Source organism: Anomaloglossus baeobatrachus, chromosome 4 (assembly GCF_048569485.1).
Source record: "Anomaloglossus baeobatrachus isolate aAnoBae1 chromosome 4, aAnoBae1.hap1, whole genome shotgun sequence".
NCBI classification, from domain to species: domain Eukaryota; kingdom Metazoa; phylum Chordata; class Amphibia; order Anura; family Aromobatidae; genus Anomaloglossus; species Anomaloglossus baeobatrachus.
The window spans coordinates 38557271-38580821 of record NC_134356.1 but is presented as its reverse complement, the minus strand read 5'-3'; the positions used below and the strand labels follow the sequence as shown (position 1 = coordinate 38580821).

Sequence of the window (23551 nt, the reverse complement as noted above, 5' to 3'; positions counted from 1 at the left end):
GTGTGTCTCTGTCTGTGTGTGTGTGTCTCTGTCTGTGTGTGTGTGTCTCTGTCTGTGTGTCTGTCTGTGTGTGTGTCTGTCGGTCGCTCGGTGTGTCTGTCTGTCGCTCGGTGTGTCTGTCTGTCGCTCGGTGTGTCTGTCTGTCGCTCGGTGTGTCTGTCTGTCGCTCGGTGTGTGTGTGTCTCTGTGTCTATATATAATAAATCTGTCATCTGGTTCCATAGATATGGGCCCTTTTTATGGTTTTACAAGAGGATGTGTCCAGTATTTATGCAAAGCAGCTTAAAGACATGCCCCCCAAGCAACCCTATAAAGACCATAAGCTAACACTAAGTAAAAAGGACCAGATCTACAGCATTATATGGCGTATTAAAAACAAAAAAACAATCTTCAGGGGAAGCAGCAGGAAAAAAAAATAAATCTGGAGACGTTTGACCCAGGACCTCTTAAAAATTAAAAAAATATAAACATATAAACAAATAGGCTGTCCATATAATGCATGAACAAGGTGGGGTCTCCAACAAAAGCACCACACTCTGCTTTGGCTGATCTATGAACCTCTGGCATAAAGAGACCCCTACCATCCACCCCATGGGGTATTATAAAATGGATTTTCTAAACTGGACAGCCCCTTTAATCCAGAGTTGGAATATGGTTCTAGAAAAATAGAACATTTTTCTCGGCCTGCTCGGTGTTCAGAGAGTGTGCTTGTTTTAGACTCGCATGTTTTTAGCCTTAAAAAATGTAGATCAGGCCACAACCACATAAAACACGTAAAAAAAAAAATAATAAAACCACTGGCATTTCACAAGGAAATAAGTCATTGAGGAATGGCATTTACGGTATGAGCCACCGGTGCTGGATGTGCTACAAGTCAGCTGGTGGGCACGGCTAAGCCGGCTGATTAATGTGTGTGTGGCAGGACCGAGGCCTCCGTCAAATGGGAACCGCGATAATAAACTGTGTACGTTGGCAATTAAAAATTCCAACACAGCTCATGCTGACTGTTTCCCGTCTTCCTAGCCGGAAAAATTCCTTATGGAAAGTGATTTTTTTTGGCTCACCACAGAAAATTTGTCATGCCTTTAACAATTTACCAAAATTGTGACACATTCGAAAAATTGTGACTAATATGTTGAATTATTTCTGATGGGTCTCAATTCTTATTATCACACACACAATTTAGAATGTATTTAGAACATTGGCAAAAAATGAGTGGGGGGGGGGGGGAAAACAGTATCCCCCCAAGCACATGGCACCCCCTTGTGCCTGGTCTTGGGTCCTATTATCCCTGGGGTGCCAGTGCGGCAGCTCCTGAGAGGAGTCTCATTATTTATACATATTGTAGGTCTTCTGTTGATTGTGGTTTTGATGACCATTTGGGTATGGCCCCCTTTAAAAGTTTATTGCCCCTCCCCCAAATTAATTTGATAGGGACCCATCCAGCGATCCTGAGAAGGGGTTTTTAGAACATGGGAAATGGGCTCTACTGCCGTGTCTTTGATGGGTGCACGTGCTTGACCTCCGCTTTGCCTATAGGACTGCTGGAGAAAATGAGGCACTGTACTTGGTTATTTCAGGCAGTCCCATTGACAATGAATGGAGCAGAGGCCAAGCATTTGGACATCTGCTCCTTCAAGGAATCCAGAGCTCTGATTTCAGGAGCGGTGAGGCAGCCGTCACAAGCGGGGAGCGGCGAGGCAGCCGTCACAAGCGGGGAGCGGCGAGGCAGCCGTCACAAGCGGGGAGCGGCGAGGCAGCCGTCACAAGCGGGGAGCGGCGAGGCAGCCGTCACAAGCGGGGAGCGGCGAGGCAGCCGTCACAAGCGGGGAGCGGCGAGGCAGCCGTCACAAGCGGGGAGCGGCGAGGCAGCCGTCACAAGCGGGGAGCGGCGAGGCAGCCGTCACAAGCGGCGAGCGGCGAGGCAGCCGTCAACACTGGAGCGGCGCGCCAACCGGGGAGCTGCGAGGCAGCAGTCAACGGGGAGCGGCGCAGCAACCGGGGAGAGTCGGCAGCCGCCAACCGGGGACCTGCGAGGCAGCCGTCAACGTGGGAGTGGCGAGGCAGCAGTCAAGTCGGGAGCGGCGCAGCAACCGGGGAGAGTCGGCAGCCACCAACCGGGGAGCGTTGAGGCCGTAAGCAGTCAGCAAACTAATAATAATACATTTATTAATTATTATTATAAAATATATATTTTATATTATTGTGTGAGATATATATTTTTTATAATATTTTTATATATTATAATTTTACATATATAATTAATTTTATTTATTTTTTTTAACTAGCTTTTTAAGTTATTTTAATTCTCATTTTACAGTTGCCCCAGGTCACAACCATTTTGCCACTTCGTCAGTACGGGCACAAGCATTCACAATCGACAAATTATTTAAACTCCTATAGTAAACACGATTCAAAAATAATTCATATAATTTAAATGCAGATAAAATTAAAAAAATTAAAACGAAATAAAGAATATATTAAAGTGTCATAACATTATTTTTTTAATTAAAAATATACACATTTTTGTTCGCAAAGAACTATACTTCACATACAAATATGATAAAAAAAAAAAAAGGCTAAACCCTAAATATAAAAATTAACAATTAAAATATTAAACAAAAACTTGTTTTACCAACAATAACTTGGGAGATTTTTTTTGCATTTATTTTTTTTTTTATATTTTTTTTTTATTTTTTAAGATCTGATATTAAAGTGTTTATCCTCCATCCAGGAGAAAGGAGCAGGTTTTTCAGAGTTTTCCATGGCCTAATCTTTGTTAAACTAGCAGTCTGGGGAGCTGTGCACACAGCACCGTTCCCACGCTAGTTCACAAGATCCATTCTAGTTGCAAATAATGCTGAAGAATCTCTGGAATCTCATTTATCTTGTACCATGAAAGTTGATGCAAAACATGTCAGATTCTTAACTCTTTCAGCTCCCCGCATGCCCCTAAGGCACAGATCGCCTTCAGGGCATCGCTAGAACCCAGGTAATCCCAGAAGTCGGGGGGGGGGGGGGGGGGGGGGGGGGGGGGAGAAAGTGGATTTCTAGAAGTGACATTTTTAAAACAATTGCTTATTGTTTAAGTATTTTATTGGGGGAAAAAAAGAGGATCGGAAAAGCCCCGGGAGTTTTTGTCTTCGCATAATTAGGTTCACTAGGTGCAAAATGGAATTGGATTGTGAACATGGCGGACGTGAGGTCTAATGACTGCTCCGTCCTTAGGAAAGATGAGAGGATTCCGCAGGAAGAGACCGATTTATACCAAGTCTCAATAGAATATCAAGTATTTTGTCAGGCGCACAATACCTAATCCCCCGTTCTATGGATCCACGATAACTGGACGCTGCAGGGATTACGCGCCATTGTTCTACTTCCCTTCCTAAACAGCCTGATTTATCTTAAATCTACTGATTATTTGCTTTAGATGTTGGCGTGTAGATGGGTTTAAAGGCCTCCGATTCAGTTTCCAGCGATGGCCAAGCATGGAAGAGCTGCAATAAATGTCGCCGCGGATTCGCGTATATATCCGGCGCGGTTGGAAAGGTGGCGGGTTACATAAAGTTAGTCGTATGTATGGTCTACCTTTTTATTTTTCACTTTTTTCAGCTGTAGCGCCACTACTGTTCATAGGATGAGTCTGGTATTGCAATTCTTCACTTTCTCATAATGAGTCTACGCTGCAATACCAGTCATGTCTGTAAAACAAAAAGTTGTTTTTTTTATTTTTAAATACCAGACAACTCCTTTTTTTTAAGGTGTTTTCTTCTCAAACCATATGTTTCCCCCAGTAAAATAATAAGCCCGATACGCTCATCCTTTTCCAGCAATGTCGCCACTGGCTCTCCCAGGGATGGCATGACATTATTTTGTCACGCAATCCCTGCGGTCAATTAACCCTGTTTTCACTATCATCTGCCAAGAAAGTGAGTGGATTCACAGCTCTCAAATCCTCCGGATGTAAATTAAATCCAAAAGAGGAGATAGTAAAGTGAGCGCCAACAATATCCTGTGATCTTTGGGAGAGCCAGTGCCAACATTGCTGGAACAGCGCCATCACCGGATGTATTATTTTACTAGATAGAATTGAGAAGGTGTTGACCAACCCCTTTAATGTTAAGTTGTGAGCCAAAAAACAAACTAAAAGTTTTATAGGTCCTTACTGCAGGGAAACATAGGGATTTAGAAGGGGTTGCCCAAGTAGAGGACAACCCCTTTTAATGTTAAGTATTGAGCCATAAAATAAACCATTTGATCATCATCTTAAGATATCCCTAAAAGTTTTGTAAGTCCTTACTGCAGTTAGTCTCTGAAATCACATTTTTAACGCCAATACAATGTTGATACCCCAATAAACACTGGATAAAATGTGGTCGACGTTGCCGATTTCTATGGGTTAAGCCAATCATGTAATGTGTATGGAGGCTTCCCGACTTTTCTCTTGGTTGCCAACCGTCCAGAAATTTCAGGACTGTTCCTTAAAAATAGGGCACTTTTTTTCCATTTCCGTAAAAAAAGAAATTAAGGCTTCCGTGATTTTGAAGCTGAAGAAACTTCTTCAGATTATTTTGACTGTAATGATCATCAGTTTACAGTGAATGCAGTTGATGTCTTCGTATCAGAATGATGGGCTCTAGACGTGTATCACTCATAATGATTTCTTATGGACAAGGTGTCCATAAAAAATATTGTCTGCTCATGATCTTTTGGTGAACTGTTGCCAACTTTGACTCTCCACCCCCCCCCCAACAAATGTTGGGCGAGAAGGGTCAGACATTGAGGTCTCAACGGCTCATCTTTTTGGTCGTCTGGTACAGGACATGGGAGCGCTTGGCCGAGCATTCCTGTTTATAGGGCAGTCGGGAAAGATTGTGGTTCAGCAGTTGTTCAGCCAACAGTTACCCAATGTTTAATGGCCAGCTCTACCTCTAGCCAGTTCCTATGACGGTAACCCCTATTGGCCTTATTGAATTGGTGAGACTCGCGTAGTACATTAACTGACCACCACAATTACTGGGTCAAGCAGATTTCAGACATCAACAGTATTTCAGTACTTATACCATGAATATAACACCCTGACCCATGCGGTTTTACAAAATCTGAGCTTCCTCCATCATAATGGTATATGGAAACTAGAGATGAGCAAAAAGATTGGCAGTAGACCTTAAGGAACATCATAAGGGGGCCTAGTAATTGCAAGAGGCACCAAGAATGATGGTATTCGAGTACTGGCGGAGGATGTTCGCACTGCTCTGCTCTGGCTGCCACGCAGTACCAAAGGGGACACTGGATCAGGATATTTTTTTTTTTTTGCTAATCTCTAATGGAGTGCCATAATCCAGGCATTCAAAGACCTATTTACAGAATAAGCCTGGCTACAATGTGAAGTCTTCGGCATTCTCTAAAAAGTGAGGGTAAAAAGGAAAAAACTTTTCCATGGCATTCTCAACTCTTTTTTCTCTGGAGGGAGGCTCTCGGGAGAGTTGGTGGCTCTCGGGAGAGTTGGTGGCTCTCGGGAGAGTTGGTGGCTCTCGGGAGAGTTGGTGGCTCTCGGGAGAGTTGGTGGCTCTCGGTTGAGTTGGTGGCTCTCGGTTGAGTTGGTGGCTCTCGGTTGAGTTGGTGGCTCTCGGTTGAGTTGGTGGCTCTCGGTTGAGTTGGTGGCTCTCGGTTGAGTTGGTGGCTCTCGGTTGAGTTGGTGGCTCTCGGTTGAGTTGGTGGCTCTCGGTTGAGTTGGTGGCTCTCGGGAGAGTTGGTGGCTCTCGGGAGAGGGGGAAGGTTCTCGGGAGAGGGGGAAGGTTCTCGGGAGAGGGGAAGGTTCTCTGGGGATAAAATCTGGAGGGTCTTGTGGAAGAGGAAAGCCTTCTGAATTCCAATAAGAGTTGGCAGGTCTCCTCGGTGGTGGTGAAGCCTTCCAATAAGCAGTGCTTCCTGAATGTTTTTTGCCTCAAATTAATGTTGCATCATCAGGTTCTGCCCTTTTTCAGGGGGTTTGGCAAGAGGTGTGGATTATACAAAAGAGCGGTGCTTATATTTGTTTTTATTTATTTTTGTTTAATTTAGAGCTTGTGTTTCTAAAAGTTGACCATATGTACTGTCATTTCTTTATGGTATAGATAGAATGTTTTTCCTTTTTTTTTTTTTTTTTTTTTTTTATCATTTGTACATTTTTATTTTTTTTTCTTATTTCCCAGGATTGCCTTAAAGCTTGTCAAGAACAGATCGAGTCCGTGCTAGTAAGCAGCCTTAGACAAAACAGACCGCCGACCCAACAAAGAAGCGCCGTTAAGTCTGTGGACGAACTGGACCAGGCCAGCACCCCTACAGATGTGCGGGACATCAACCTGTGAGGAGTTCTGCCGTGGAAAGAGAGTCTTTTTGTTTTTCCTTTATTTTGTTCTGTATTTTCTAGAACAAACCTGTTTATACATGCTGTCCCACTTAGATAAAAAAATATTTAAAAACTATTTTAAATACATAAAAAAAGAAAAAAAAATGATTGTTTTCGGTGCCTGTGATGTCCTTTTTAGAAGGGAATCCCACAATATATTTGATAATTGCTGTTTCTTTTTATTATACATTGTTAAATTTTAAGTGCTTTTATATAAGCATAAAACGTAGCTTGAGAAATTGTAAGCCTTCATCGGTGGGATGAAACGTAGGTAAACTTTTTATATTTGTAGTCGCTTACGCCTCTCGATAGATGTCGGGAGGACGTGGGCGCCATGTATGTGGTTTTCATATGTAGATTGCAAAGCAAAAGACTAATGGATTCGAGAGGGCAACTGAAAGTGCGATCCCTAAAGAGACTGAAAGCCTATTTTTGGATGATTATTTGGGATCGGGGGTTAGTTTTGAACTTTTTTTATTTTTTAAACCTAAAGAGAGGTGCTTTCTGAATCTCCTATTTAGTTCTGTTTACTTTTGCTGTCTATGGTAGCTGCTACCGAAAAATGAAAAAAATGCTTTATTTTTGCAAGCCTGAGGCAGGTGTATTTTTTTTATTTTTTATTTTATTTTTTTCCCTAATTTTATTGTATTTTTTTCTTTTTTTCCCAAACAAGTGTTCATTACAGGCATGACTGGTGACAGAAGGAGGCTGACTTTTAGCCAGCTGTGACCTAGAACTGCAAAAGAATGGGGCCGATTTTACTAATCCTGTCTAATATTTAGACAGGGTAAACTTTAGACTAGACAGTCTCGAAATGTGGCGCTTTTTAGACATTTTTGTCAAACTTTATTCCACTTATTGGTTGGCTTAGTTTCTTCCAATATTTTGGTGAAATTTTTGCCCCTCTAAGTCATGTCCTTCAACCAACCCGCACACACTTTTCAGCAAGGTTCCAAAATAACTTGCTAGAACTCACTCTAAATCAATATGGTACAAGGCATGTAAACCAGAAAATCCATGATTTTATATTTCCCAACCAAATAGTCCCGGTAAGCTAAAGAAGAAAAAATACCGCCCAAATTTTTTTTTCTAATTTTAACAGCCCCCAATAAAAGTTTTAGCTCTGTAAAAAGTGGAATGCAATTACAAAATGTACCACGAAAAATATTTGTGACATTACCCGGCTAGTCCAACTATTTCTAGATATTTTTTCGGGGAACAGACATCCTATTTTCTGTTACTAAAAGTTGGTAGATAATTTCATAAAATAAAAAAAAAAAAACGTTCCCACGCATTTTTGGTTTTTACTAGTGGATAATATGGTTGGGTCTGCCATTAGCACTATTGTAAACCATTTCATTCGTAAAAGCACTTTGAAAATTGTTCCTAAGGGATTAATGGGATGGTTTACGAAAATTGTGCCGACCACGTGACATCCTTTTTTAAGCCTGCGCCATGCACCACTGCCGAAATTATGGTATATTACGGTGTTGCTGGATTTTTTTCGACACCTGCCTTGGATGACATTCCTTAAAACTACATTCCGAACACATACAGAAAAAAGAAAACCATGACCCCGAAGGATGTCCAACCCTTCGGTTGTCTATTTCCTTGAGCCAAAAAGGACTCAATCCATCACGCTAAACTTTTTTTTTTTTTTTAAATATTTTTTATTTTATTTTTTTGCAACAAACGGTAGACATCTAGATATTTTGTTGCCTAATTAATACATACCGTTGTACTTGAATTTATTTTTTTTTTCTCCTTCAATATAGTTGCTCCAGCGATTCGGCAATTTTTGTTTTTTATGCTGTTGCAACTTTTTTTTTTTTTTTTGCACAATTGTATGACACAGGAGACACATTTGTTGAGCTGTTGCTTAAAATATTTGCAATTTTAATTTTTTATTAAAAGTAAAGACAATTAAATGGGGATATTCCATGATGTTGGCGATTTTATGAGGAGTAAGTGAATAAATATATATATTTCTTTTTATTTTAATTTTTTTTTTTTTGCGCTGCTAAGGAGCTATGATTTTGTTTTCATTCTTATTCACATTAACAGTACTTGGCTGTATTGTTTCACTGAGTGTGCTGCTATTTTATAAACATTTTTATAATATATTATTTTACTGCTTAAAATTTTCCAATCCTGAAGTAAGTAGATGGTTAAGTGGAGGATTTTTTTTTTATTACTGGAAATGCCCTTTTTTTTTTCTAGAATTTTTTTTTAGGTTTTTTCCTTGTTTTTATTATTTTTTTTTTCTTTCTTCCGTAGACTGCTTCTTAATGACTGTCTTAACAATCTGATCACACCCACTAAATATGGTAGACTTACCTCAGGTTTACTGGATACAAAATGGTTCCTGCTCTCACAATACCTCACATTTTACAGTTTTTTTCCTCTGGGAGCCTAGTGCAATGGTGCAAATCCAGCAGGGATCTGTGTTGGCGCTTGACGTTTCATTCGCTTTTTGGCTTGTCAGATTACTAGGGGACAGTGGAATTTATACAATTCCCAATCCTGGATTTTAGAGAATGAATATGGCCGCCTTGACCAGTCGTTACGGATGAACATGCTGCAATGATCACGAAGGGGATCCTATGACCTGGATTGAAGAACAAAAATGAGAGTAATGACTCCTAATGCTCCGATAGTCACCTAAGCCAAGACTAATTGGAACGAGCCATAGAAATCTGCTGCTAAATTCTGAGCCCCTTGTAAGGGCTGAAACTATAATGTTCCAAAAAAACAAGAACTTGTTGTATTGCTGAGCTACGAGGCCCCAAAATTCATTGCAGCATGTTCCCTATCCATCCAAATGTGCAGTATAGATCGGGTCCGATCTTATTTTGTTGTGTGTGTGACACCCCACAACTTGGAAGTTAAACAGGACCCATTGCTTGCCATAAATATGTAGTTTTCTTTACCCGGTGAGAAAGCCGCTGTTCTCCTGAATCCGGCGATATTTTTATTTTTTTTGTGCGCCTCTCCGTTCCCAAGATATGGCCCCATATTCCCTGGATATAAATTTAGTCTCTTAGCCAAATGGGGGTGGTTAAACTCCTTTCCTGGGGCGTGTTCTTGAAGACACACCCCCACTTGTCTAATAAGAGTAGATTTAGATGCAGGGAAGAAAGGGCCATATCTCATGAACCGAGAGGCGTAGGAACGAAAGAAAAACATCGCTGGATTCAGGAGAACAGCGGCAATTACACAAAGTAATAAAAAATAGATATTTAAGGCAAGTGACGGGTCCTCTTTATAGGTACTAGATACACGGGGAGTCCCTTTAAATCATTTTGAGAGTTTTCGGCCCATGTAACTGCTGATCTCTGAGAAACGCAGCCTGTGGGGAAGAAAGATAAAAGGATTGAGAAGCGGCATATGCTTTCCAGAATTTTTTTTATTTATTTTCTTATTCAATTTATTTTCTGCTTCTACCATTGTTGCGGGTCCAGTGTTCAGTATAAGATGGTCATTAGAGTATTTAGGAAGAAAGGAAAAAAAAATATTCTAGTTTTTAGGAGTTAAGGGAAAGGCATACCATTTATATAAAGGCATGAAGATACTCCAATCTCACGCTCTTATGGATATGTATCGCATTTCACAATCCGCTTTGGTGAGCATAGCGTCAGTTAGAAAAAAATTTACAGTAGTGATTGATTTTTTTTTTTAATATTTCTTTCTTTTCATTTTTTTTTTTTTGTGTAAAAATGGACAGTTACATTGCATCTTGTGCATTTCTGGATTGGAAGAAATGTAGTTATATACACGAGTATGTAGCTATTAAACAGCTGCTAATCAACCCAGATCCAATCTTGCTATGTGAACTCTAGAGGAGGGTAAATATGGAGTTTCGAGGTATTTAAATAGAAAAAAAAAGCCTTGGACTCTTAAAGGGTGTGGGGTAAATCACTTTTGTACATCACCTTTCCCACTTGGTCTATTGTAACCTGAAATGTATCACAATTTCATGGCTGTTTAAAAGTCATATAGGGGCAAAATATAGATACACCATGATCTGGGATTTAAAGGGTGTTTACCTAAAGTGATACGGAACATGTGTCCTTTCTTGATTTTTGCTAATTAACATGAAAGAGACTTTATAAGGTAATTTAATCTTTTCTGTTAATTTCACCAGCACAAAAACCTTGTGTATTGGCTTTAAGCCAATAGGAATAAGGATTTTTTTTTTTTTATCTTAAATTTTGTTTTTGTGTCTGTGACCTATTAACTATTTTTAGGTAGAAGAAAAACTGTATTTAGGACACAAGTAAGGGTACCCGTGCCTTATCGGCTGATGGCGAACTACAAACAACCGTAGCTGGGGAGGGCTTCGGGTGGCCATAGCCTAATTTAGAACATTATAGACTTTTTGTGGTAATTGTGTAAACATGATTAATTTAAAATTTTTGAAAAATTTGATTTTTTTTTTGTATTTTTTTTTTTTTTAGTATTTCATGAAAACGTTATCTGTTGTATACACATAGTGGTGTTGAAGAGGGCCGTTATGAAGGAATCGCTATGTATTAGGTTCCAATTTCATGAAAAAAGCAAAAAATGTTATTCTGCCCCCCTAAAAGCAAAACGGCGACCTCCACTGTGGGTATTAAATGGGTACACTTTAAAGTTTGCCAAAGCCTGACCTCCTGAAATGTGCTGTTCGAGGGCTGATATATGACTGCTATTAATGTATTGCTGCTTGAAATGGAGAGAAAGAAAGAAAGAATAAAAAATAATAATTCCAGCAAGAGTCATGTAAATCGTATGGTGTAAATGTACAAAGTAAAAAAAAAACAAAACGAATATGGCCGATGGTATTTTTTGTAAGTGTTTTCTTCATGGCAACTTTGATTTGTAACTGGAGTAATCCTAATCTATAGAAATTCCAAAGCTTAATCTATGAAAATGATGTGTGAACAGCAGTCAGAGGGAAACAAATCTACATCGTAACTCAATGGCAGCAAAATGCCAAAATTCCAGGCTGCCAATGCCCATTATGGGTTTATTTACAGGACAGGAATGGAGGACATTTTTATTTTTCTGTTTGTGCACGAGTTCCCTTCTCTGTCTGTTTCCAAAGTTGATGTATTTGTTAATTTTTAAATTTGTACAAAGTAATGGCAACTACTGTCCAAAGCACATTAAAGCCACGTGTCATTTGCCATAAGCTACATGTCATTTGCCATAAGCTTCGTGATCCCCCGTTTGTGGAGTTTTTGGGTGGGGAGGGCGGGGGTAGATGTTAAAATGAGATCGTGGGGAGTAGGAGGTAGTTGATCTTTTTGGCTTTAGATAAAAAATAATTGGCCATGATCAGGCAAGTGGAATTTCTAGCCTTTACAGTGAGCATTATTGAAAATAATTAGAAGTAGTCCAAAGGAAAAAGTGATTTTTATTTAAAAATTTAAAAAAAAAATCAAAATCCCATTTGACCCTAAAGTTAAGCTGGCTTAGATAGTTTAGTTTTTTTCATCAGGACTGACCTCCCATCTTACGGAGGAGAGAAGGATCAGGCTGTTGGAAAAAAAAGGATTGGACATGTTGAAATCCAACAGCCTGATCCTTCTCTCCTCCGTAAAATGGGAGGTCAATCCTGATTAAAAAAAGGATTGTACATGTTGAAATCCATCAGGATTAACCTCCCATTTTACGGAGGAGAGATGGATCAGGCTGTTGGATTTCAACATGTCCAATCCTTTTTTTCATCAGGATTGACCTCCCATCTTGCGGAGGAGAGATGTATCAGGCTGTTGGATTTCAACATGTCCAATCCTTTTTTTCATCAGGATTGACCTCCCATCTTGCGGAGGAGAGATAGATCAGGATGTTGGATTTCAACATGTCCAATCCTTTTTTTTTTTTTCTTTTCCCTACCAGGACTGACCTCCCAACTTATGGAGGTGAGAAGGATCAGGCTGTTGGAGCTTAAAAAAAAAAGAGGATTGGACATGCTTTTTCCATCAGGATTGACCACCCATTTTACGGAGGAAAGAAGGATCAGGCTGTTAATTTCAACATGTCCAATCCTTTAGTTCACTCCCTTTTTACCCATTCAGAACACATGCATGCTCAACCAAAATGAGTGTACATTGGGGGTTAGCTCTTTGGACAGTTATATAAAGGGTATACAACTTATGTTTAGTGAAGCTATGAGTGGATGTTGGCTAACCCAATGATCCTCTTGTTGGGGTTATTAAATTTGTCACCTCCTCCCTCACCCATCAAGATGATCTCTTGACTTATCAGTTTTTCCAAGACTCTTCCTTTGACTTCTGTAAGGATCATTGTGATCAGCGCATCCCCACCCCTTTATGACTTAGGCGTTTTTGTCAACCCAACGGTCAATTCTCCAATAATATTCTTACCAAATGTTATGATAAAGGTGATGCTGCTGGCCCTAAATTTTTTTTTTATTTTTCTATCCCCTTCATTTTTAATACATGTCCTCGAAGCCGTAAACACTCCCTCTCCACCCCCCACATTTCTCCCCCCACCTATTGGCAAGTGGATGTTTTTTGTTTAATTTATTTTCACCGAGTACCTCAATCACTCTGCACAACTGTCTCATTTTCCTCGTCGCTTTAATCCAGTGTGATGCCATATCAAGTCAACGTTCTCTCACTTTGTACTTTATAAAATTTGTAAGAAGTTTCGAAAAACAAAACAAAAAAAAAAAAACGAAAAAAAAAATAAAACACGAAGTTGTGACAATTTAAGTGGTCAGGGAACGATAGAAAGTGTAGAGTTAAATTAATGAACTTTTGTAGAACGTACGTGAGATTTCTTATGGTGGAGAAGACCTTCGATCGGCGTGTGGTTTTTTTTGACTATTACATGTGGGAAAGGTCTTATCTGTTCAGTGTTAAAGTCGTTGGCTTTTATTTTTATTATTATTATTAACTTGTTAATTGACTTTAGTTTCAAGATGGATTCATGAAATGTGTTTCTCTTTTTTTTGTTTTTTGGAGGGGGAATAAGAAATGCTGTTTTGGGCAATAAATTCACCTTGACCTAAGCTGACTCCTTTTTGCTTTTATTCGCGCTGTTTCTATAAAAGGCTGTCGACTTGAGCAAATAAAAGAAATTATCTCAACAAGAAGGATTTGGCAGCCTGAGAGCGCGATCTTCTGATGGATATCCCGGACGGAAAGATAGATAAATAATTGCATGTTACATCACCTAACTCCAAAGGAATGCGTCCGATGATCTCCGGATTGTCTATGTTATACTTCGGGGTCCATCTCCTTCCTTCTGGTTGTTCAAGGCCATGTAAAAATATTCGAGCAGGGCACGTTGACCCACCCCAACTATATTTATACATGTTTTTGGATGATACATATTTTTTTTTCCTATTATGGAAAAGTCATCCTATTTCTGTTCACGTTCTATCGTTGCATAGATTACTGGAGATGGGTCGGATTTATTCCGATTGCCATATTTGGAGTCGAGAAGACATATTCTTTCCTTAGATGTTTAACATTGACTTTTGTCTCGAGGGTTTTTGTCTTCCTCAGGATCAATTTTAGGTCAAATTGGATGGACTTCTGACTTTTCAGTTTTACAAACTATGCGGCTATATATGCATTGTGCAAAAAAAGTTGGCATTCACTAGAATGTGAGAATTATTTTGTATGTTCCATTCCATCAGACACATGTCACGATGACTTGAAGAATCGGGGCTCCAAAGCTATCCCTCAAGCTAGCTGATCCTATGCCATCCCTAACTTCAGGGATACTCCTAATAGTAAAGATGCCTGAGTCCTCTTCCTGTCCCTTCTCCTACCCAGTTCTGATCTAATTCACCCTCACCCCAGGGAGGGATAGGACAGGAGTGTGCTAAAACCCACAGATAAAAACAGTATAAAGAGGACACTATACTATGCCTAACTTCAGGAATATGAGGAGTTAAGAAACAATATCCAGCGTCTCCAGGAGGATTAGATATAAAATGAAGTCTTTATTTAATATTAAAAGTAGTATCCATCAACACGCAGCAAAATACAGAGGCAGATGGAAGAGAGGAGCTTTTTCCTATGCGTTTCGACCTATGCAGGTCTTAGTCATGGAATGCCATGACTAAGACCTGCATAGGTCGAAACACGTAGGAAAAAGCTCCTCTCTTCCATCTGCCTCTGTATTTTGCTGCGTGTTGATGGATACTACTTATAAAATGAAGTCTTTATTTAATATTAAATCTAATCCTCCTGGAGACGCTGGATATTGTTTTTTAACTCCTCATGTGATTTCCCACCCGGGTCAGGGTGTTTCCGTGCGTCGGAGGTGCGACCAGGGGTGAGCTGAATCTTTCCTATTTATCTAACTTCAGGAATACTCCTAATGATGGGGAGGCCTGAGTCTCCTTCCTTCCTGTCCCTGCCCCTGACCAGTCCTGATCTACCCCCCCCCCTCACCCCAGGGAGGGATGGGACAGGAGTGTGCTGAAACCACAGATAAAGACAGGCAAGAGGACCCTAAACTATCCCTAACTTCAAGGACATTCCTAATAGTGGAGAGGCCTGAGTCTCCTTCCTGGCCGTGCTCCTAACCAGTCCTGATTTAATTCCCTTTCCCTTCACCTCAGGGAGGGACGGGACAGGTGTGTGCTAAAACCACATATAAAGACAGGCAAGAGGACCCTATACTATCCCTAACTTCAGAGATACTCCTAATGGTGGAGAGGCCTGAGTCTCCTTCCTTGACCTGCTCCTGACCAGTCTTGATCTAATTCCACCTCACACCAGGGAGGGATGGGACAGGAGTGTGTTAAAGTCGTTAAATCCAGAGATAAAGACAAACAAGGGAAAACCAAAACGCTGTGGCGTGCGCGCGCACACACACACACACACACACACACACACACACACACACACACACACACACACACACACACACACACACACACACACACACACAATAAAAGATTCAGGAAGTAAACCAGAGCAGGAAGGAATTACAAAACATCTGGGGTACAACCGCACCAAGCAAAAAGCACAACTTTCAGCGGTCAGTCTGGGAAACCACATCTTACTGACCAATATAGAGTAAGCTATACCTGGCATGGGTAGAAGGATTCCACCAGCATAAATAGGAGGGGAGCAGATGTGATAGGCCTCCCCACAACATTTGATTTAAAGGAATATGTAGACCAGCAGAGATTAACTATTGCTAGCCTGTCCATGAATCAGCACACAGCAGGTCGATGCCAGAGTCTGCCTGTGTTGATCCCAGACACCAGAGAAACCATCGGGTGGAGTGTCAGAAACCTGCAGAGTCCAATCCTGCCATGAAAGTCAGCGAAGTTTGTGCAAAACTCTGTAAGAACACAGTAGTGGTCTGTGACCAATACACACAAGCTGGAGTACCACCTTTTATCTGCCTGCATCCAATACTTTTCTTGATGAGCCAAGCTGGCAAGAAGCCCACATGACCGCCCGCCATGAAGCACATATGACACCATGCCAAGGAGTCTGGCAGGTGAGAGGTGATCCTCGCCCCCGCCACTGACCAGTGTTTGGGCCGATTGGGATGTGCGAATCTAGTCTCACCAACTCTACCAATCACAGGTTAAAGTTGGTCAAACCTGACTATTTTGGTAGGACCAGTTGACCATTTGCTCTGTATGTGGGAGTCAAGATACGGCCCTGTTAGAGAAGACTCGGGTAATTTATATTTTAACCTCCGATGCTTTTCTTTTCTTTTTGGGGGACACTGGATTTACTTCTCTGCCCATTCAAAACACTTGAACGATTGGAGGAGTCTAGAAGAAAATCTGTCAGCGAAACTCTCATTTCACCAACACCTATCTCATGTAAGGCCATCTAAAGAAAGCTGATTAAAGGGGTTGTTTTGGTTTCATTAAAATAAGGGGCCAAGGATTCTTATTCTTTAAAAAATCAAAATTAGCGGTGTTTACCTACCAAGGTCCACGTAGCTTCACTGTTGCCTATTCCCTTTACCGTGCTGGTTTTTGAGGAAGTCTGCAGTGATGACATCTAATGTAGAGCGAGGGTGCTCGCCACTGTTTGGTATGCAATTGAGCATTGGGGTGCTCAGGTACTCGCGGTACTTGGCTGAGTATCACGGGTGCTCGGATGTGTCGTTCATGAAACCTCAAACACAAAGCGCAGGCTCCCTTCACTGAATGATGGAAACCGACACCTCAGGGAGATCCACCTGCAGTCTCTGAATGGCTCTCATTTGGGTTGAAACATTTTTGGATGCAGTGTATAAAACATAAAAAAGCCCTCCCTCCCCTGGAAATACTCTGTTTATGGCTGTATGTGGATAGAGAGCCAAACTGCCCAATCATTGACTTTCATTATACTTGTTACTCGAGTTAAACCCTTTCAGAGCTTCTGACCTGCTCTGTTCGAGTAACTAGCGCCCAAACATTTGTGCTCATCAATCTCTAGTGACATCCAATCTACAATGACCTTTTCAGTCAATCACTGGTCTCGTGGGTGATGCCTTGGAAGATGGCACAAGACAGCTGAATCCGGTCATTGGCTGCAGTAATCACATGATGTAGATGGGATGTCACCGCTACAACTTCATCAACTGGGAGAAGAGGAGAGGTGGTTCTGAATTCTTAGAGATAAGTGGTGCTTGTTTGGTTAAACTGCCTTAGGGGACTTTCACAGTGCCTTCCGATCTCCGTTCAATGGTCCCGTTGGGACTTCCTAGAGGAGGTGAAGAAACTTGGCACTCAAGATAAATGTGAATAGTGGTCTTTTATTGTGAAGAACTTGTAGGACCAGCACAAGCACAGATGATTCGGTCACAGACCTTCATTAGTGTGCGTGTAGGGGGTCCTCAGAAGGTATAGTAACTGGCGTAGTTAGGTAAGACGCGCTGTCCAATGCCTCAGACAGCGGTGGACACCGCGTCATACCTGACTACGCCAGTTGCTATACCTTCTGAAGACCCCCTGAACGCACACTGATGAAGGTCTTTGACCGAAACGTCTGTGCTTGTGCTGGTCCTACAAGTTCTTCTCAATAAAAGACCACTATTCACATTTATCTTGAGTGCCAAGTTTCAACATGTAGTTGAGATGATTTTGGACCCTACTTGATCCCCCCTACCCCAGAAGTGTCGTGTGTATCAATTCACTGTTGGGACTTTCGTCTAAACCCCCCACAAAATGGGTTTCGGAATTATGCACCGACAGGGCAATTGACAATAATGGTGCAGACTAAGTCACCGTGCGCTCTGTCGTGCAGCATTTTCGGACGTATACACTTACTGGAGGTGGACACCCAGACACAGTCTACTACATCTGGGTGTCCGCCTCTAACTCCAATAAACATATACTCCTGAAAATGGTGCATGACAGAGCGCACAGTGACTCCATTTGCACCATTATAGTCAATGGCCGTGCCGGCGCAGACATCTGAGACCCGTTTTGCCGAAGGTTCGGATAGAAGCCCCGACGGGATCACTGAATGGAGATCGGACTGAAGTGTGAAGGCCCCTTAGTCATTTTTGTAAAGAACCTGTACAACCCCTTTTGGCCTATCAGTGTGTTTGGGAAGTGTGGAGGAAACTGACAAAATATGGGGCAATATCAAACGCCATACAGATGTCGAATTTGAACCAAGGATCCCAGCGTTGAAGGCAAAAATGTAAACCTTTGACCCGTCATGCTGAACATCTTGCTTTTCATAAACAGATTTTTTTTCTTGTTCTCAAGTATTGGCCTGGTTTAGAAAACCCATTTTGTAACAATCAGACTCTTCTACTTTGAGTGAAGCCTTGGTAAAGACTTATCACTTAGCGACAAAAGTCTACTTTGGTAGATCTCCTTTCATAAGAGGGATCAATAGAAGATCCATAGAGGAGGCATTTAAAAGTGATAAGTTTCCTTTTGTCTTGGAAAATAGAAATCATTCCTAGATCGATAATGCCAGAGATGAAGGCAGCGCTTTCCTTCCCCCTCACCCCAGCTCATCCCCCCAATTCATCAGCAATGAAAAGAAACCCTCTTTGAAAGCTCGCATTACGCGGCTTTCTCACAAGCGAAGGAATGATTGACAGGTGAAAAGCCAATGGAGGTCTTTGATGTCCGCCATCTGATCAGAAGTAAACCTTCTGCCCCGATATGGAGAATTCTATGGAGGAGAGAGCCATCCATATCCATGAGGTACTCAAGAACTTCCACATCAGACACTTACGCAATTAGCACAGAAGCTAGATTTAAGGACGGACTCTTAACTCTTGTCTGGTACCATAGAAAAAAATTCACTAGTGGTACCAATCTGCATTGGGTCACGTTGACCCCATGGTACCAGACAAGGGTGAGAGAGATTTTCAAGCAGATAAAAATGAAGATGATCTCCCATTCCAAAGCTTATCTGGTCCCTGTTGGGTCTCTACTTCTTGGTAAGTCGTAGTTGCCACCATTCATCTCGTGTGTTGAATAGAGTCCAGGAGCCAGAGACCAGCAGGAAAGGGTGAAGCTCTTTGGAGTATCGTTTCTGATAATAATAAATAATAATAATTTGATGCTTGACACAATGTGGAGTAGTGTGATGCTAGTCACTAGGTGGTGCTGGATACTACTTGCGTGCAGTGTGAATGGAGAGGTAGTCAAACAAGCCGGGATCAGGAACCAGGAGGACACGACAGGACACAGGGAGCAGGCAGAGACGAGAGTAAGGGCTGCTTCTCACTTGCGAGTTTCTCGCAGTAGAGCAATGCAAGAAAATCTCGCATTGGAATCGGACACATGTTAGTGAATGATTCAGCTCTCATCTGCGATTTTTTGCGAGTTTCTACTGCGAGTCTCTCCAATGCAAGTCTATGGGAGCGTGTAAATAATCGGATGTCACGGGACGGCACTCACACCATCCTAGTGACATCCGATTTTCTAAATACATTTCTCGCATGTTTCCTAAAACACTGGAAATGAGCGATGTCTCACAATGTCTGTCAATCACTATTCTCTGTCAGTCGGTCTCTCCCTCTCGGTCTCTATTCTCTCTGTCGGTCCGTCACTATCTCCGTCCCTCTCTCACAGTCTGTCGGTCATTTTCCCCTCCTCTCTCATACTCACTGTTCCCCGATCCCCGGCGCGGCGCTGCACGGCTTTCTCACTGCTGCGGCGGCTTTCACTATTTTGAAAAAGCCGGCCGCTCATTAAACAATTTCGTATTCCCTGCTTTCCCCGCCCACAGGCGCCTATGATTGGTTGCAGTGAGACACGCCTCCACGCTGAGTGACAGGTGTCTCACTGCACCCAATCACAGCAGCCGGTGGGCGGGTCTATACTGTGCAGTGAAATAAATAAATAAATAATTAAAAAAAATGGCGTGCGGTCCCCCCCAATTTTAATACCAGCCAGATAAAGCCATACGGCTGAAGACTGGTATTCTCAGGATGGGGAGCTCCACGTTATGGGGAGCCCCCCAGCCTAACAATATCAGTCAGCAGCCGCCCAGAATTGCCGCATACATTATATGCGACAGTTCTGGGACTGTACCCGGCTCTTCCCGATTTACCCTGGTGCGTTGGCAAATCAGGGTAATAAGGAGTTAATGGCAGCCCATAGCTGCCACTAAATCCTAGATTAATCATGTCAGGCGTCTATGAGACACCCTCCATGATTAATCTGTAAGTTACAGTAAATAAACACACACACCCGAAAAAATCCTTTATTAGAAATAAAAAACACAAACAAATTCCCTCATTACCAATTTAATAAGCCCGAAAAAGCCCTCCATGTCCGGCGTAATCCTGGATGTTCCAGCGTCGCTTCCAGCTTTGCTGCATGCAGGTGACCGGAGCTGCAGCAGACACCGCCGCTCCTGTCAGCTCCACGCAGCAACTGAGGTGAGTAGCGCGATCAGCTGAGCTGTCACTGAGGTTAATCGCGGCCACCGCTGGATCCAGTGACAGCGGGTAACCTCAGTGACAGCTCAGCTGATCGCGCTACTCACCTCAGTTGCTGCTTGGAGGTGACAGGAGCGGCGGTGTCTGCTGCAGCTCCGAGCACCTGCATGCAGCAAAGCTGGAAGCGACGCTGGAGGTCCGTGGATTACGCCGGACATGGAGGGCTTTTTGGGGCTGATTAAATTGGTATCTGGCTGGTATTAAAATTGGGGGGGACCGCACGCCATTTTTTTAAATTATTTATTTATTTATTTCACTGCACAGTATAGACCCGCCCACCGGCTGCTGTGATTGGTTGCAGTGAGACACCTGTCACTCAGCGTGGGGGCGTGTCTCACTGCAACCAATCATAGGCGCCTGTGGGCGGGGAAAGCAGGGAATACGAGATTGTTTAATGAGCAGCCGGCTTTTTCAAAATAGTAAAAGCCGCCGGAGCAGTGTGAACACCGTGCAGCGCAACGCGGCGCCGAGGATCGGTGAGTATAAGAGAGGGCTGCTAACTTCAGTCACTCGGGGGATTAGTGGTCACCGGTGAGCCCTTCACTGGTGACCGCTAATCAGGACGCGGCACAGACAGAGCCGCAGCATGACAATGAAGTCGGGTGAAGATCACCAGAGTTCATTCGGATTGTGCGGCTCTGTCTGTGTCTGCTGTCAGCGGCCATGTAACAGCGCTGAATGGCAGATGACATAGTAAAAAATACGCATTACACACGCTAGTAAAATCATTAATTTATTCAGAAAAAGCATCGCACTTGTGTTGCACTCGGACCTAACGTGAACCAAAATCAGCCGAGTTTTTTTCAGCCCAGTCGGACCGATTTTACTCGCATAGATGTGTTTCCACCCTAAGGGTCAGGATTCCAGGAGAGTACGTGTAGGATACAAACAGCAGGATGAGACTTAGTCAGGAGAAGGTCTGAGGTCAGAAGCGAGGAGGTAACGACAAAGTCAGAGGGGCGGGCAGAGCAGAGTCAACTACAGTCCAGGGTCAAGAAACCAAGATCAGATAACTATACACAAACGGGAGCCAAGAGAACTTACTGCGGAACCAGGAAATACAACTGGTGACATTCCTGTCAAGCATGCTCCATAATGAAGCAAAGCAATCGCCAGGAACGAGGAACAACTGAGTAAGCCCCTCCCAGCACCAGCCTAGGACCCAGTGCTGAAAAACAACCCATCCATTGGAGCTCAAGGCAAACCGCAAAATGCTCTGCGCGATGGACCAGGCAAGAACTGGCTCTGCAGGAGAGCATGACAGAACAGAACGCAAGATGTTACGCACATCGGAACTGTGAACTACCTTTTCAAAAGTATTATTACCAATTGGAAAAACTTTTTAACCGATGTGAATAAATGCACAAATTGCACAGTAGCAGGATGTTTTAGTGCAACGTGTACGTCCTTTTCTAATGACCTGGTGTTTTAATAAAAAAAAGGGAACCTGTCACATCCCAAAACGCTATATGGGGTTAATCTGCAGGTTAATATTGCTCCAAAGGTGTCCGGTTGCTGGGAGGAAATTAACTTTATTCCTTCTGGCAGCCTCCGGCTTTCAGTTAAATCTGCAGGTTAATATTGCTCCAAAGCTGTCCGGCTGCTGGGAGGAAATTAACTTTATTCCTCCTGGCAGCCTCTGGCTTTCAGTTATAGAGGTGCGGCCTTAGTCATCACTTAATACAGAAAATCAAGCCCAGGCCTGACTGACAGCCGGCTGTACACTGATGCATTGCAAAGTTGGCTGTCAGTAAGTTCTGGGGCTGAGGTTACAGCCTCCACTCTGTGTTGTGAGTGGTGACTGAAGCTGCGCCTCTATGACTGAAAGCCGGAGGCTGCCAGGAGAAATAAAATTAATTTCCTCCCTGCGGCCGGCATTACCACTTGGTGGCCAAAACCGCATTAGGCAGATTAACCTCACATACCCTAGTTAATAGAATTTGGGTAAATGACAGGTTCGCATTAAGGGATAACTAATTGGTTATAGTCAATGGAAGGTGTTTAACTTTTATGGTTTTTAATTGCAACTTTATGCACTGCACAATACAGTTAGGTCCAGAAATATTTGGACAGTGACACAAGTTTTGTTATTTTAGCTGTTTACAAAAACATGTTCAGAAATACAATTATATATATAATATGGGCTGAAAGTGCACACTCCCAGCTGCAATATGAGAGTTTTCACATCCAAATCGGAGAAAGGGTTTAGGAATCATAGCTCTGTAATGCATAGCCTCCTCTTTTTCAAGGGACCAAAAGTAATTGGACAAGGGACTCTAAGGGCTGCAATTAACTCTGAAGGCGTCTCCCTCGTTAACCTGTAATCAATGAAGTAGTTAAAAGGTCTGGGGTTGATTACAGGTGTGTGGTTTTGCATTTGGAAGCTGTTGCTGTGACCAGACAACATGCGGTCTAAGGAACTCTCAATTGAGGTGAAGCAGAACATCCTGAGGCTGAAAAAAAAGAAAAAATCCATCAGAGAGATAGCAGACATGCTTGGAGTAGCAAAATCAACAGTCGGGTACATTCTGAGAAAAAAGGAATTGACTGGTGAGCTTGGGAACTCAAAAAGGCCTGGGCGTCCACGGATGACAACAGTGGTGGATGATCGCCGCATACTTTCCTTGGTGAAGAAGAACCCGTTCACAACATCAACTGAAGTCCAGAACACTCTCAGTGAAGTAGGTGTATCTGTCTCTAAGTCAACAGTAAAGAGAAGACTCCATGAAAGTAAATACAAAGGGTTCACATCTAGATGCAAACCATTCATCAATTCCAAAAATAGACAGGCCAGAGTTAAATTTGCTGAAAAACACCTCGTGAAGCCAGCTCAGTTCTGGAAAAGTATTCTATGGACAGATGAGACAAAGATCAACCTGTACCAGAATGATGGGAAGAAAAAAGTTTGGAGAAGAAAGGGAATGGCACATGATCCAAGGCACACCACATCCTCTGTAAAACATGGTGGAGGCAACGTGATGGCATGGGCATGCATGGCTTTCAATGGCACTGGGTCACTTGTGTTTATTGATGACAGAACAGCAGACAAGAGTAGCCGGATGAATTCTGAAGTGTACCGGGATATACTTTCAGCCCAGATTCAGCCAAATGCCGCTAAGTTGATCGGACGGCGCTTCATAGTACAGATGGACAATGACCCCAAGCATACAGCCAAAGCTACCCAGGAGTTCATGAGTGCAAAAAAGTGGAACCTTCTGCAATGGCCAAGTCAATCACCAGATCTTAACCCAATTGAGCATGCAT

At 42.5% G+C, this 23551-nt stretch overlaps 1 protein-coding gene across 3 annotated transcripts in view; it reads left to right on the top strand.

Moving 5' to 3' along the window:
* The window catches only part of CCND2 (cyclin D2), a 379364-nt gene that overhangs the window by 326557 nt on the left and 29256 nt on the right, over positions 1-23551 (top strand). For 2 of the 3 annotated variants that reach the window (XM_075344258.1, XM_075344257.1), the window contains exon 5: positions 6195-6346. The exons of the other annotated variant lie outside the window; for it this stretch is intronic. In XM_075344258.1, the coding sequence (XP_075200373.1) occupies positions 6195-6346 (152 nt within the window). The remainder of the gene's footprint in view (positions 1-6194; positions 6347-23551) is intronic. 3 annotated transcript variants of the gene reach the window in all.